The sequence below is a fragment of the Pristiophorus japonicus genome, chromosome 9, assembly GCF_044704955.1.
Source record: "Pristiophorus japonicus isolate sPriJap1 chromosome 9, sPriJap1.hap1, whole genome shotgun sequence".
Lineage (NCBI taxonomy): Eukaryota > Metazoa > Chordata > Chondrichthyes > Pristiophoridae > Pristiophorus > Pristiophorus japonicus.
Genome location: NC_091985.1, coordinates 218,680,998 through 218,694,308, shown reverse-complemented (window position 1 = coordinate 218,694,308; position 13,311 = coordinate 218,680,998). Strand labels below are relative to the sequence as shown.

General features: G+C 45.9%; 1 protein-coding gene and 1 pseudogene across 1 annotated transcript in view; one reads left to right on the top strand and one right to left on the bottom strand.

Moving 5' to 3' along the window:
* LOC139272886 (telomerase protein component 1-like) overlaps positions 1 to 11,187 on the bottom strand; it is a 125,262-nt gene extending 114,075 nt beyond the window's left edge. Inside the window, exons 1-3 of the mRNA XM_070888990.1 lie at positions 11,014 to 11,187; positions 10,266 to 10,430; positions 8,119 to 8,253 (exon numbers count right to left, since the gene is read on the bottom strand). Of these exons, the coding sequence (XP_070745091.1) occupies positions 8,119 to 8,253; positions 10,266 to 10,430; positions 11,014 to 11,040 (327 nt within the window). The 5' untranslated portion in view covers positions 11,041 to 11,187. The remainder of the gene's footprint in view (positions 1 to 8,118; positions 8,254 to 10,265; positions 10,431 to 11,013) is intronic.
* LOC139273708 (zinc finger protein 721-like) overlaps positions 1 to 13,311 on the top strand; it is a 494,469-nt pseudogene that overhangs the window by 142,828 nt on the left and 338,330 nt on the right.

Genomic DNA, 13,311 nt, shown 5'->3' with positions numbered 1-13,311 from the left:
GCCAGACAGGGATGTACAATTGTTGTAGTTCATCCATGTGATTTTTAAATGTCTGCCGTTGCCTATCCACCATCAGCCCTTTAAGTATCATTCGCCAGTCTATCCTAGCCAATTTACGTCTCATACCATCGAAGTTACCTTTCTTGAAGTTCAGGACCCTAGTCTCTGAATTAACTGTCACTCTCCATCTTAATGAAGAATTCTACCATATGGTCACTCTTCCCCAAGGGGCCTCACATGACCAGATTGCTAATTAATCCCCTCTCATTACACAACACCCAGTGTAGGATGGCCAGCTCTCTAGTTGGTGCCTCGACATATTGGTCTAGAAAACAATCCTCCACAGTACTGCTACCAGTTTGGTTAGCCCAATCTATATGTAGATTAAAGTCACCCATGATAACTGCTGTAACCCTTATTGTACATTCTCTGCCCTTTGGTATTTCGCAGCTCTACCCACATAGACTCATCTTACACTCCTGTGAGAAAGAAAGAAGTTCTGCTGAGGAATTATGAGCAGCTAAGGACCAAATTAAAAAGCAGAACCATAAAAGGTAATAACCTCTGGATTACTACCTGAGCCACGAGCAAATTTGCATGGGGCAAACAAGATCAGAGAGTTAAACACGTGGCTCAAAGACTGGTGTGGGGAAAATGGGTTTTGGTTCATGGGTCACTGGCACCAGTACTGGGGCAAAAGGATGCTGTTCCGTTCAGACAGACTCTACTTAGACCGTGCTGGGACTAGGGTCTTGGTGAAGCAAATAACTAGAGCTGTAGAGAGGGCTTTAAATGAATTAGTGGGCCGGGGGAGGGGGGCGCGGTGCTGAGAGGATTCAGGTGAGCGAAAATTTAAAAAGTCAAAGAATAAATAGAATGCAATAGAGCAGGGGAGCACTGGGGGAAATGAAAACCAGAGCGTGCCAGGAATGGACAGAATGTCTAAATATAAAGATGAATCAGAAAGTGGGGTCAAAGCAGGAAAAATAAATTTAAATGTTCTTTATCTGAATGCATGTAGTTTTCGTAACAAAATAGATGAGCTGTCGGCACAAATAGATACAAATGGGTATGATCTGATAGCCATTAGAGACGTGATTGCAAGGTGACCAGGACTGGGAATTAAATATAGAGGGGTATTTGACAATTTGGAAGGACAAAGAGAAAGGAAAAGGAAGTGGGGTAGCACTGTTAATAAAGGATGGGATCAGTGCGTTAGTGAGGAACGATATTGGCTCAGAAGATCAAGATGTTGAATCAATTTGGGTGGAGATAAGGAATAATAAGGGGGAAAAGTTGCTGGTGGGCATAGTCTATAGGTCCCCTAATGGTAGCTACACTGTTGGACGGAGTATAAATCAATAAATAATGGAGGCTTGTAAAAAAAAAAGGAGCGGTAATAATCTTGGGAGATTTTAACCTTCATATTGAATGGACAAAGTAAATTGGCCAGGGTAGCCTTGAGGAAGAGTTCATATAGTGTATCTGGGATAGTTTCCTTGAACAGTACGTTGCGGAACCAACCAGGGGGCAGGCTATCTTAGATCTGGTACTGTGTAATGAGACAGGATTAATAAAAGATCTTGAAGTAAAGCATCTTCGAGGAATGAGTGACCATAACATGGGTGAATTTCAAATTCAGTTGGAGGGTGAGAAAGTTGGATCTCAAACCAGTGTCCTTAGCTTAAATAAATGAGACTACAAAGGTATGAAGGCAGAGTTGCTAAAGTGGACTGGGAAAATAGATTAACGAGTGGGACGGTTGATGAGCAGCGGCAGACATTTAAAGGGATATTTCATAACTTGCAACAAAAATATATCCCAATGAGAAGGAAAGGTTGTAAGAGAAGGGATAACCATTCGTGGCTAACTAAGGAAATAAGGGATGTTATCAAATTGAAAACAAGGGCATAAAGGTGGCCAAAACTAATGGGAGGCCAAAGGATTGGGTAACTTTTAAAAGCCAGCAAAGAACGATTAAAAAAATGAGAGCGAGAGGGAAGATAGTCTATGAAAGTAAATTAGCACGAAATATTAAAACAGATAGTAAGAGTTTCTACAGGTACATAAAAAGGAAAAGAGTGGCTAAAGTAAATGTTGGTCCCCTAGAGGATGAGACTGGGGAATTAATAATGGAGAACAGGGAAATGGCAGAGACGTTGAACAAATATTTTGTATCGGTCTTCAAGGTAAAAGACACTAAAAACATCCCAACAGTGGATAATCAAGGGCTATAGGGAGAGGGGAACTTAATACAATCACGATCACTAATGAAGTAGAACTCGGTAAAATAATGGGACTAAAGGCCCACACGTCCCCTGGACCTGATGGCTTACATCCTCGGGTCTTAAAAGAAGTGGCTGCAGAGATAGTGGATGTATTGGTTGTAATCTACCAAAATTCTCTGGATTCTAGGGCGGTCCCAGCGGATTGGAAAACCACAAATGTAACGTCCCTATTTTAAAAAGGAGGCAGACAGAAAGCAGGAAACTATAGAACAGTTAGCCTAACATCTGTGGTTGGGAAAATGTTGGAGTCCATTATTAAGGAAGCAATAGCGGGACATTTGGAAAAGCATAATACAGTCAAGCAGAGTCAGCATGAAAGGGAAATCATGTTTGACAAATTTGCTGGAGTTCTTTGAGGATGTAATGAGCAGGGTGGACCAATGGATATGGTATATTTGGATTTCCAGAAGGCATTCAATAAGGTGCCACATAAAAAGTTACTGCACAAGATAAAAGTTCATGGGTTGGGGGTAATATATTAGCATGGATAGAGGATTGACTAACTAACAGAAAACAGAGAATCGGGATAAATGGGTCATTTTCCGGTTGGCAAATAGTGACTAGAGGGGTGCCCCAGGGATCAGAAAACTTGGCTACATTACACTCTGTCCCTTCATCCAAGTCTATATTAATGACTTGGATGAAGAGACAGAGTGTAATGTAGCCAAGTTTGCTGATGGCAGAAAAAAAATAGAAAAGCAAATTATAATTTAAATGGAGAAAAATTGTAAAGTGCTGCAATACAGAGGGACCTGGGGGTCCTTGTGCTTGAAACACAAAAAGTTGGTATGCAGGTACAGCAAGTAATCAGGAAGGCAAATGGGATGTTGGCCTTTAATGGGGGATAGAGTATAAAAGCAGCGAAGTCCTGCTATAACTGTACAGGGTATTGGTGAGGCCACACCTGGAGTACTGAGTGCATCAGCTCAGAGTGAGATAACAAGAGTTTGCTAAGTGGGAGAGTTCAGTGAAGTGGAGGCGGGAGGTGTTGCTTTGCCTTGTTTTTCCTAATTTTTTCCGCAGATTGGCAGCATACCTGAGTGGGAGCAGACCAAGGCCCGAGAGTGGGGATAAAGGCCACAGCAGAGCACAGCATATGGCCAGTGTGATCTCCTGGACTAGTTTCCATTGCCTGGTTGGGTCAGAGAGGAATTTTCCCAGATTTTTCCCCCAATTGGCCTGGGTTTTTAAATCTGTTTTTTTTGCCTGTCCCAGGGAGATCGCACAGCTCCGGGTGAGGAGAACTCTGCTGTGTGAAATCGCAGGTAAGGCAGGCAAGTGGTTGGTAGTGATTGTAGACTGCGGGGTGGATGAGCAGACTGACCAAGGCAGAAAGCCATTCAAGTGGGGGGAGTAAAGAGGCAGGTGGTTGTAGTAGGGGACAGTATAGATAAGGGGTAGATAAGGTTTTCTGCAGCTGAGAGCGTGTGTCCCGAAGGCTGTGATGCCTACACGGTGCCAGGTTAAAGGACATATCCTCTGGGCTGGAGGGGGAGGATCCCATTGTCGTGGTACACGTAGGTACCAATGACATAGAAAGAGGTTCTGCTGAGAGAGTTTGAACAGCTAGGGACTAAATTGAAAAGCAGACCCACCTGCATTATTACCTGAGCCACGAGCAAATTGGCATAAGGTCAATAGATCCAGGGAGATGAATGCATGGCTCAGAGGTTGGTGTGGGAGAAGAGGGTTTCGATTCGTGGGGCACTGGCACCAATACTCAGGAAAGAGAGCTGTTCCGTGGGGACCAGAGTTCTAACTGGTGTAACTAGGGAAGTAGACAGGGCTTTAAACTAAATAGGGGGGGTGGGGGGGGGGTCCCAGTGGAGGGAAATCTAGAATGCTAAAAGAGAAAAGAAAAGTAAGCAATGCAGGAAAGTGATTGCAGTAAGGATAACCAGATTATATCAGGAAGGGACAGAGCATACAAACAAAAGAATGCACTAGCAAATAGGGTCCAGGTAAGAATACAAACTAATAATGTTAAAGAGACAAATTTAAAAGCATTGTATCTGAATGCATGAAGCATCTGTAATTAACAGCGCAAATAGATGTAAACGGATATGATATAGTTGCAATTACGGAGACATAGTTGCAGGGTGACCAGGGTTGGGAACTGAATATCCAAGGATATTCGATATTTAGGAAGGACAGGCAAAAAGGAAGAGGGGGTAGTGTGGCATTGAAATCAGAGGATGAAATCAGAGCAATAGTGAGAAAGGATATTGGCTCAGAAAGTCAAGATGTAGAATCAATCTGGGTGGAGCTAAGGAGCACCAAGGGGCAGAAAACATTGGTGGGAGTTGTCTATAGGCCTCCAAACAGTAGTGGTAGTGTAGGGGATGGCATCAAACAGGGAATTAAAGATGCATATCGCAAGGATACTACAGTAAACATAAGTGACTTTAATCTACTTATAGACTGGCCAAACCAAATTAGTAATAATACTGTGGCAGATGAATTCCTGGAGTGTGTACGAGATGGTTTTTTAAGACCAGTATGTTGAGGAGCCTACTAGGGAACAGGTTATCCTAGATTGGGTATTGTGTAAGGAGAAAGGGTTAATTAAGTCTTGTTGTGCGGGGTCCTTTAGGGAAGAGTGACCATAACATGATTGAATTATTAAGATGGAAAATTAAGTAGTCCAATCTGAAACTATGGTCCTAAATCTAAACAAAGGAAACTACGAATATATGAAGAATGAATTGGCTATGATAGATTGGGAAGATTCATTAAAAGGCATGACGGTGGATAGGCAATGGCTAATATTTAAGGAACGAATGCATGAATTGCAACAGTTATACATTCCTTTCTGGCGTAAAAACACAAAGGAAAAGTGGCCCAACCATGGCTACACAAAAGAAATTAAGGATAGTATTAGATCCAAAGAGGAGCTATACAAAGTTGCCAGAAAAAGTAGCAAGCCTGAGGATTGGGAACAGTTGAGAATTCAGCAAAAAAGAACCAAGAGATTGATTGAGGGGAAAAAGAGAGAGAGTATGAGAGTAAACTTGCAAGGAACATAAAAACTGACTGCAAAAGTTTCCACAAGTATGTAAAAAGAAAAAAATGATTAGTGAAGACAAATGTAGGTCCTTTACAGACAGAAATGGGAGAATTTGTAATGGGGAACAAGGAAATGGCACAACAATTAAATACACATTTCGGTTCTGTCTTCACGGAAGAGGACACAAATAACATCCAGAAATGCTTGGGAACCAAGGGTCCAGTGAGCAAGAGGAATTAAAGGAAATGATTATTAGTAAAAAAATAGTGCTGGAGAAACTATTGGGACTAAAGGCAGATAAATCCCCAGGGCCTGATGATCTGCATCCCAGAGTATTAAAAAAGCGGTAGCCATGGAAATAGTAGATGCATTGGTTGTCATCTTCCAAAATTCTATAAATTATGGAACAATTCCTGCAGATTGGAGGGTGGCAAATGTAACCCTATTTAAAAAAGTAGGGAGAGAGAAAATAGGGAACTACAGACCGGTTAGCCTAACATCAGTAGTAGGGAAAATGCTGGAGTCCATTATAAAGGATGTGATAACTGCACACTTAGATAATATCAGCGGGATTAAACAAAGTCAGCATGGATTTATGAAAGCAAAATCATGTTTGACAAACCTACTGGAGTTTTTTGAGAATGTAACTGATAGAATAGATAAGGGAGAACCAGTGGATGTAGTGTATTTGGATTTTCAGAAGGCCTTTGATAAAATTCCACTTAACAGGTTAGTGTGCAAAATTAAAGCACATAGGATTGGGGGTAATGTATTGGCATGGATTAGAAATTGGTTAACTGACAAGAAAGAGTAGGAATAAACGGGTCTTTTTCGGGGTGGCAGGCAGTGACTAGTACCACAGGGATCAGTGCTTGGGCCACAGCTATTCACAATGATGTGTATGTGTGTGTATGTGTGTGTGTGTATATGTGTATATATGTGTGTATGTGTGTGTATATATGTGTGCATGTAAAAATGATTTGGATGAGGGAACCAAATGTAATATTTCCAAGTTTGCTGACGACTCAAAACTAGGTGGGATTGTGAGTTGTGAGGAGGATGCAAAGACACTGCAAAGTGATTTAGATAGGTTGAGTGAGCGGGCAAACACAAAGCAGATGCAGTATAACGTGGATAAATGTGAAGTTATCCACTTGGTAGGAAAAATATAAGAACAAAGTATATTTAAATGGTGATGGCTTGGGAAGTGTCGATGTACAGAGGGACCTGGGTGTCCTTATGCACCAGTCATTGAAAGCAAACATGCAGGTGCAGCAAGCAGTTAGGAAGGCAAATGGTATGTTGGCCTTCATTGCAAGAGGATTTGAGTACAGGAGCAAGGATGTCTTACTACAGTTATATAGGGCCTTGGTGAGGCCGCACCTGGAGTATTGTGTGCAGTTTTGGTCTCCTTACCCAAGAAAGGATATATTTGCTATTGAGGGAGTGCAGCGAAGGTTCACCAGACTGATTCCTGGGATGGCTGGATTGTCGTATGAAGATAGATCGGGTCGACGAGGCCTGTGTTCACTACAGTTTAGAAGAATGAGAGGGGATCTCATTGAAACGTATAAAATTCTGACTGGGTTGGATAGATTGGATGCGGGGAGGATGTTTCCCCTGGCTGGGAAGTCTAGAACAAGGGGTCACAGTCTCACGATATGGGGTAGGAAATTTAGGACCGAGATGAGGAGAGATCTTTTCACTCAGCGGTTGGTGAACTTGTGGAATTCTCCACCACAGAAGGCTGTGGAGGCCAAGTCACTGAATATATTTATGAGGGAGATGGATAGATTTCTAGAAATGAAAGACATCAAGGGGTATGGGGGAAAAAGCAGGACTATGGTGTTGAGATAGAGGATCAGCCATGATCATTTTGAATGGCGGTGCAGACTCAAAGGGCCGCCTGGCCGACTACTGTTCCTATTTTTTAAGTTTCTGTGATCAGTTTTGGTCTCCGTATTTAAAGGAAGGATATACTTGCATTGGAGGCTGTTCAGTGAAGGTTCACTATATTGATTCTGGAGATGAGAGGGTTGACTTATGAGGGTAGGTTGAATAGGTTGGGCCTATACTCATTGGAGTTCAGATGAATGAGGGGTGATCTTATCGAAACATATACGATAATGAGTAGGCTTGACAAGGTGGAGGCAGAGAGGATATTTCCACTCATAAGGGAAACTAAAACTAGAGGACATAATCTAAGAATAAGGGGCCACCCATTTAAAACTATGAGGAGGAATTTCTTCTCCGAGGGTTGTAAATCTATGGAATTCTATGCCCCAGAGAGCTGGGAAGGCTGGGTCATTGAATATATTTAAGGCGGAGGTAGACAGATTTTTGAGCGATAAGGGAATAAAGGGTTATGGGGAGCGGGCAGGGAAGTGGAGCTGAGTCCATGATCAGATCAGCCATGATCTTATTAAATGGTGGTGCAGGCTTGAGGGGCCAGGTGGCCTACTCCTATTTCTTATGTTCTTATGTATCTAGCCCCTCTCTCTCACTTCTGTATTTGTGCAGGTCCCTCTGTTGCCCTCCTGTATCTGCAGAGGTCCCTCTAACCCCTCACACTCCTGTATCTGGGGAGATTCCTCCAATCTTGGTCATGCTCCTGTATTTGGGGTGGCCCCTCTCTCACACTTTAGCATCTAACTGGGTTCCGGCAGTGGGTGGGGATGGAACCTTGGCCACTTGCTGCTCCGTGCGGAAAACCACACCAGGTGGGACAGTTGGGCAGAGACTGACATCACAGGAAATCTCCCTCCAACATTCAAAGGCCTAAACATTCCAGCTCATCTCTCCCAGATTCTACTCCTCTTGTACCTTCAGGATGAACTCGGGGTCCTGGTCCGCGATCTCCTGGCACAGGCTCAGCAGGTGGAGGCAAGTGGGATTCTGTGTGTCTGTAAAATTGGCCCCTTCGATCAGGGAGCAGCAGACCCCGTTCAAAAGGGTCTCCTGGAACAAAGGTAAAAAAGAGCCATCAGCATTAGAGGGTGGGGGATAAGAACATAAGAAATAGGAGCAGGAGTAGGCCATTCGGGCCCTCGAGCCTGCTCCACCATCCAATAAAATCATGGCTGATCTTCTACCTCAACCCCACTTTCCTGCACCATCCCCATATCCCTTGATATCCAAAAATCTATTGACCTCTGTCTTGAATATACTCAATGTTTGAGCCTCCACAACCCTCTGGGGTAGAGAATTCCAGAGTTTCACCACACTGAATGAAGACATTTCTCCTAATCAGTCCTAAATGGCTGACCCCTTATTCTGAGACTGTGACCCCTGGTTCTAGACTCCTCAGCCAGAGGAAACATCCTCCCTGCATCTACCCTGTCAAGCCCTGTAAGCATTTTGTATGTTTCATTGAGATCACCTCTCATTCTTCTAAACTCCAGAGAATGTAGGCCTAGTGTACTCAATTTCTCCACAGGACAATCCCCCCATCCCAGGAATCAGTCTGGTGAACCTTGTTGCACTCCCTTGATGCAAGTATATCCAGGGATTGGCAATATAAATTAAATGGTACATTAAAGAAGTGCAGGGGCAGAGAGACCTCCTCCTCCAGTGCTGTATGATTCTATGAAGAGCAGAAACTTTGTGACCCAATAAAAAGAAAAGACTTGGATTTATATAGCACCTTTCAGGACCACCGGACGTCTCCAAGTGCTTTACAGCCAATGTAGTGCTTTCTGGAGTGTAGTCACTGTTGTAATGTGGGAAACGTGGCAGCCTATTTGCACACAAGCAAGCTCCTATAAACAGCATTGTGATAATGACCAGATAATCTGTTTTTTTGTTCTGTTGATTGAAGGATAAATATTGGCCAGGACACTGGGGAGAACTCCTCTGCTGTTCTTCAAAATAGTGCCATGGGATCTTTTACATCCACTTGAAGGGGCAGACAGGGCCTCGGTTTAACGTCTCATCCGAAAGTCAGCACCGCTCCCTCAATACTGCCCCTCCGACAGTGCAGCGCTCCCTCAGTACTGCCCCTCCGACAGTGCAGCGCTCCCTCAGTACCGCCCCTCCGACAGTGCAGCGCTCCCTCAGTACCGCCCCTCCGACAGTGCAGCGCTCCCTCAGTACTGCCCCTCCGACAGTGCAGCGCTCCCTCAGTACTGCCCCTCCGACAGTGCAGCGCTCCCTCAGTACTGCCCCTCTGACAGTGCAGCACTCCCTCAACATTGCACTGGAGTGCCAGCCAAGATTTTTGTACTCATGTCCCTGGATTGGGATTGAACCTACAACCTTCTGACTAAGAGGCAAGTGTGCTACCCACTGAGCCACGGCTGACACGGACAATCAAAGTGCTGAAGATTACAAAGGGATTTGGATTGAGCTAATCCAGACAAGTCATGGACTGTGCACAGTTGAAAGCTCAGGGGACACCGGTTACAGAGGAGGACATTAGGAGTGAGGAGGGACATCGGAGGAACAAAGGAACAGGAGTAGGCCATTTAGCCCCTCGAGCCTGTTCTGCCATTCAATGAGGTCATGGCTGATCTGTGACCCAACTCCACCTGTGCCCCAAACCCTTCATACCTTTGGTTGACAAAAATCAGTCAATCTGAGATTTAAAATTAATAACTGATCTAGCATCAATTTTGAAGAAGAAAGTTCCAAACTTCTACCACCCTTTGTTTCTCCTAACTTCACTCCTGAAAGGTCTGGCTCTAACTTTTTTAAACTATGCCCCATGGTCTAAAAAGGGTCATCGGCCACAGGATAAGTCCCAGGAAAGGACGTTGAAATGGGCAAAATAATAAACGTGGTCAAGGGGCAAGTAGATGGGTTTGTTAAGAGAGACAAAGGGTTGAGGGATACTGTGAGAAGGTGGAATTGAGGGATACGGGGAGAGGGTGGGTTTGAGGGATTGAGGGATATGGGGAGAAGGTGGGATTGGAGGATACGGGGAGAGGGTGGGTAGGTGGGCTTCCGGATGACCAGATTACTATTCCCCTTACCTTCTTTTCTCGCAGTTTGACATCCTGGTTCTGTGAAGGTTCGGGAACATCACGGAGCTCCTCAGCGACCAGTGCCCCTCGTGCCTGCTCCAGATCCTCATATTCCTGCGCTGACAGGTTGTAACTGGGCATCAGCACAGTCACCTCGGTTAGGTCCTCAGCTGCCTGAAAGAGAGAAACACATTAAAAACTGCAGCTGGTAAATTATGTTGAAAACCCCCCGATTTGATTCCAGCCTGTAACTCACTCCCAGGTATCTGTTATTCTATATATAAACCCTCCCCCCCTCCCCCCACCCCGAACCCCTCGATTAGATTCCAGCCTGTAACTCACTCCCAGGTATCTGTTATTCTATATATAAACCCTCCCCCCCTCCCCCCACCCCGAACCCCTCGATTAGATTCCAGCCTGTAACTCACTCCCAGGTATCTGTTATTCTATATATAAACCCTCCCCCCCTCCCCCCACCCCGAACCCCTCGATTAGATTCCAGCCTGTAACTCACTCCCAGGTATCTGTTATTCTATATATAAACCCTCCCCCCCTCCCCCCACCCCGAACCCCTCGATTAGATTCCAGCCTGTAACTCACTCCCAGGGATCTGTTATTCTATATATAAACCCTCCCCCCCTCCCCCCACCCCGAACCCCTCGATTAGATTCCAGCCTGTAACTCACTCCCGGGTATCTGTTATTCTCTATAATCATCCCTCTAGCCTGCCTGATGATGTATGCTATGACTCTCTTACCCATTGTCCGGTGCTGAAAGGGGCCATGGTCGGTGCCCGGGATTGGCGATCACTCTCCGCTGAGGGTGATGGTGAGACAACCTTGTTCTTCAGGGAAGAGGATGTCAAAGGGCAGATGGTCCATTGCAGGGAGGTCAAAGGGCAGAGGGTCTGGGGCAACTTGGGGCTCAAGGACTGGCTGAAGTGGAGGGGAAGAGTCGAGGAGACAGCCAGGGAGGTGGTACAACTGCCAGAGGAGGTGGTCAGGAACCTGTTGTCCAAGCTGATGCTCGGGGTCAGCAGCTGCCCAGCCGAGAGGGCCGGGCTGTGGAAGATGAGTCGATGTCTCGCCGGCTCGGCGAGTCTGGAGCGGTGCCCGGGCGTCGGACGAGTCAGTCCGCCATTGTCGGTCTCCATTCTGCCTCTGTCGGTCACCAGTCTCGGAGCACTGAGAAGACAAGAGACGAATAACAGAGTAAAAACCCAACCACATGCCAGCGACCTGCCGCCATTCTGCAGACGGGTGGTAGGGAGCGGCCCCTTTAAATTTAGAGACCGGCACCCATCCAGACACGACTATTCCAATGCACACCTAGCCGGTCTCCAACCCTTGATAAACTTGCTCACTCAAAACTCAGTGTCCTAAGTCGCACCAAGTCCCACTCACCAATCACCCCTGTGCTTGCTGACCTACATCGATTCCCAGTTAAGCAACGCCTTCATTTTAAAATTCTCAACTTTGTTTTCCAATCACTCCATGGCCTCGACCCTCCCTATCTCTAATCTCTCAGCCCCACAATCCCGCACCCCCTCTCCCAGAGATCTCTGCGCTTCTCCAGTTCTGGCCACTTGCGCGGGCAGGGAAGTGGAGCTGAGTCCATGATCAGATCAGCCACGATCTTGTTGAATGGCGGAGCAGGCTCGAGGGGCCTTATGGCCGACTCCTGCTCCTACTTCTTATGTTCTTCTTGTTCCCGCTCCCCATAAACCCTTGACTCACTTATCATTCAAAAATCTGTCCATCTCCACCTTAAATACATTCAATGACCCAGCCCCCACAGCTCTGAGGCAGAGAATTCCACAGATTTACAACCCTCAGAAGAAATTCCTCCTCATCGCCGTCTTAAAAGGGCGACCACTTATTCTGAAACTAGGCCCTCTAGTTCTCGATTCCCCCATGAGGGCAAACATCCTCTCTGCATCTACCCTGTCAGCCCCCTCAGAATCTTATATGTTTAATAAGATCACCTCTCATTTGTCTAAACTCCACGAGTACAGGTCCAAACTTTTTTCATAAGACAACCCCGTCATCTCAGGAATCAACCTCAGGAACCTTCTCTGAACAGCCTCCAATGCAAGTATATCCCTCCTTAAATGCACGCAGTACTCTAACAGCTGGGATTACCCCTTCCCTCCGGAAGGCACTGACCTATGCTGGGGTGAGGATTCCACAGGCACCGGCCACCCTCCGGCACTTCACCCTGTGGCCATGTCTTGTTTGTTTCAGCCCATCCCATGACTGGTGCTTGGTTATTTGACCAAGGGGTGAAGGGAGTGGGATGAGGTAGATCCCACAGCTGTTTCTCGCCTGCTGGCCTACGTAAAAAGACTTTGCATTTCTATTGTATTCCTCTATTTATAAACCTAAGTAACCCATGTTCTTTTTTAACCACTTTATCATCTTGTCCTGTCACCTTGTAAGGATGTGTGTATTTCTGCTCACCTACAGTTGCCATTTATTGTATAGTGTCTTTCCATATTAGTTGTCCCAAAGTGCATCACTTCACGCTTATCCACACTGAACTCCATTTGCCCCGCTTCTGCCTGTTTCACCATCCTGTGTCAGCCTGAAGCTGAAAACTATCCTCAAATGATCTGCTACCTTGCCAAGTTTCATATCACCTGCAAACTCTGCAATGCTGCTCCCTACACTCGAGTTGAGGGCTAAATATTGGCCCCAGCACACCGGGGAGAATTACCCTGCTCTTCTTCCAATAGTGACCGTGGAATCTTTTACGTCCACCCGAGAGACCAGACAGTGGGGTTTAACATCTCATCGAAAGGTTGCACCACCGGCAGTGCAGCACTCCCTCATCACTTGATGTTTGTGCTCAAGTTTCTGGACAACCTTCTGACTCGAAGGCGAGCGTACTACCCACGGAGCTACAACTGATGCACATCCCCCGGACTCCCCTGAAACAGGAATCGGGGGTGGGGGGGGGGGGGTGGGGGTGGGGGGAGGGATGGTGGAACGAGCACAATTGGGTAAACTTAGGTGTCAGCTGAAATTTGGTGTCAGCCATGGCTCAGTGGGTAGCT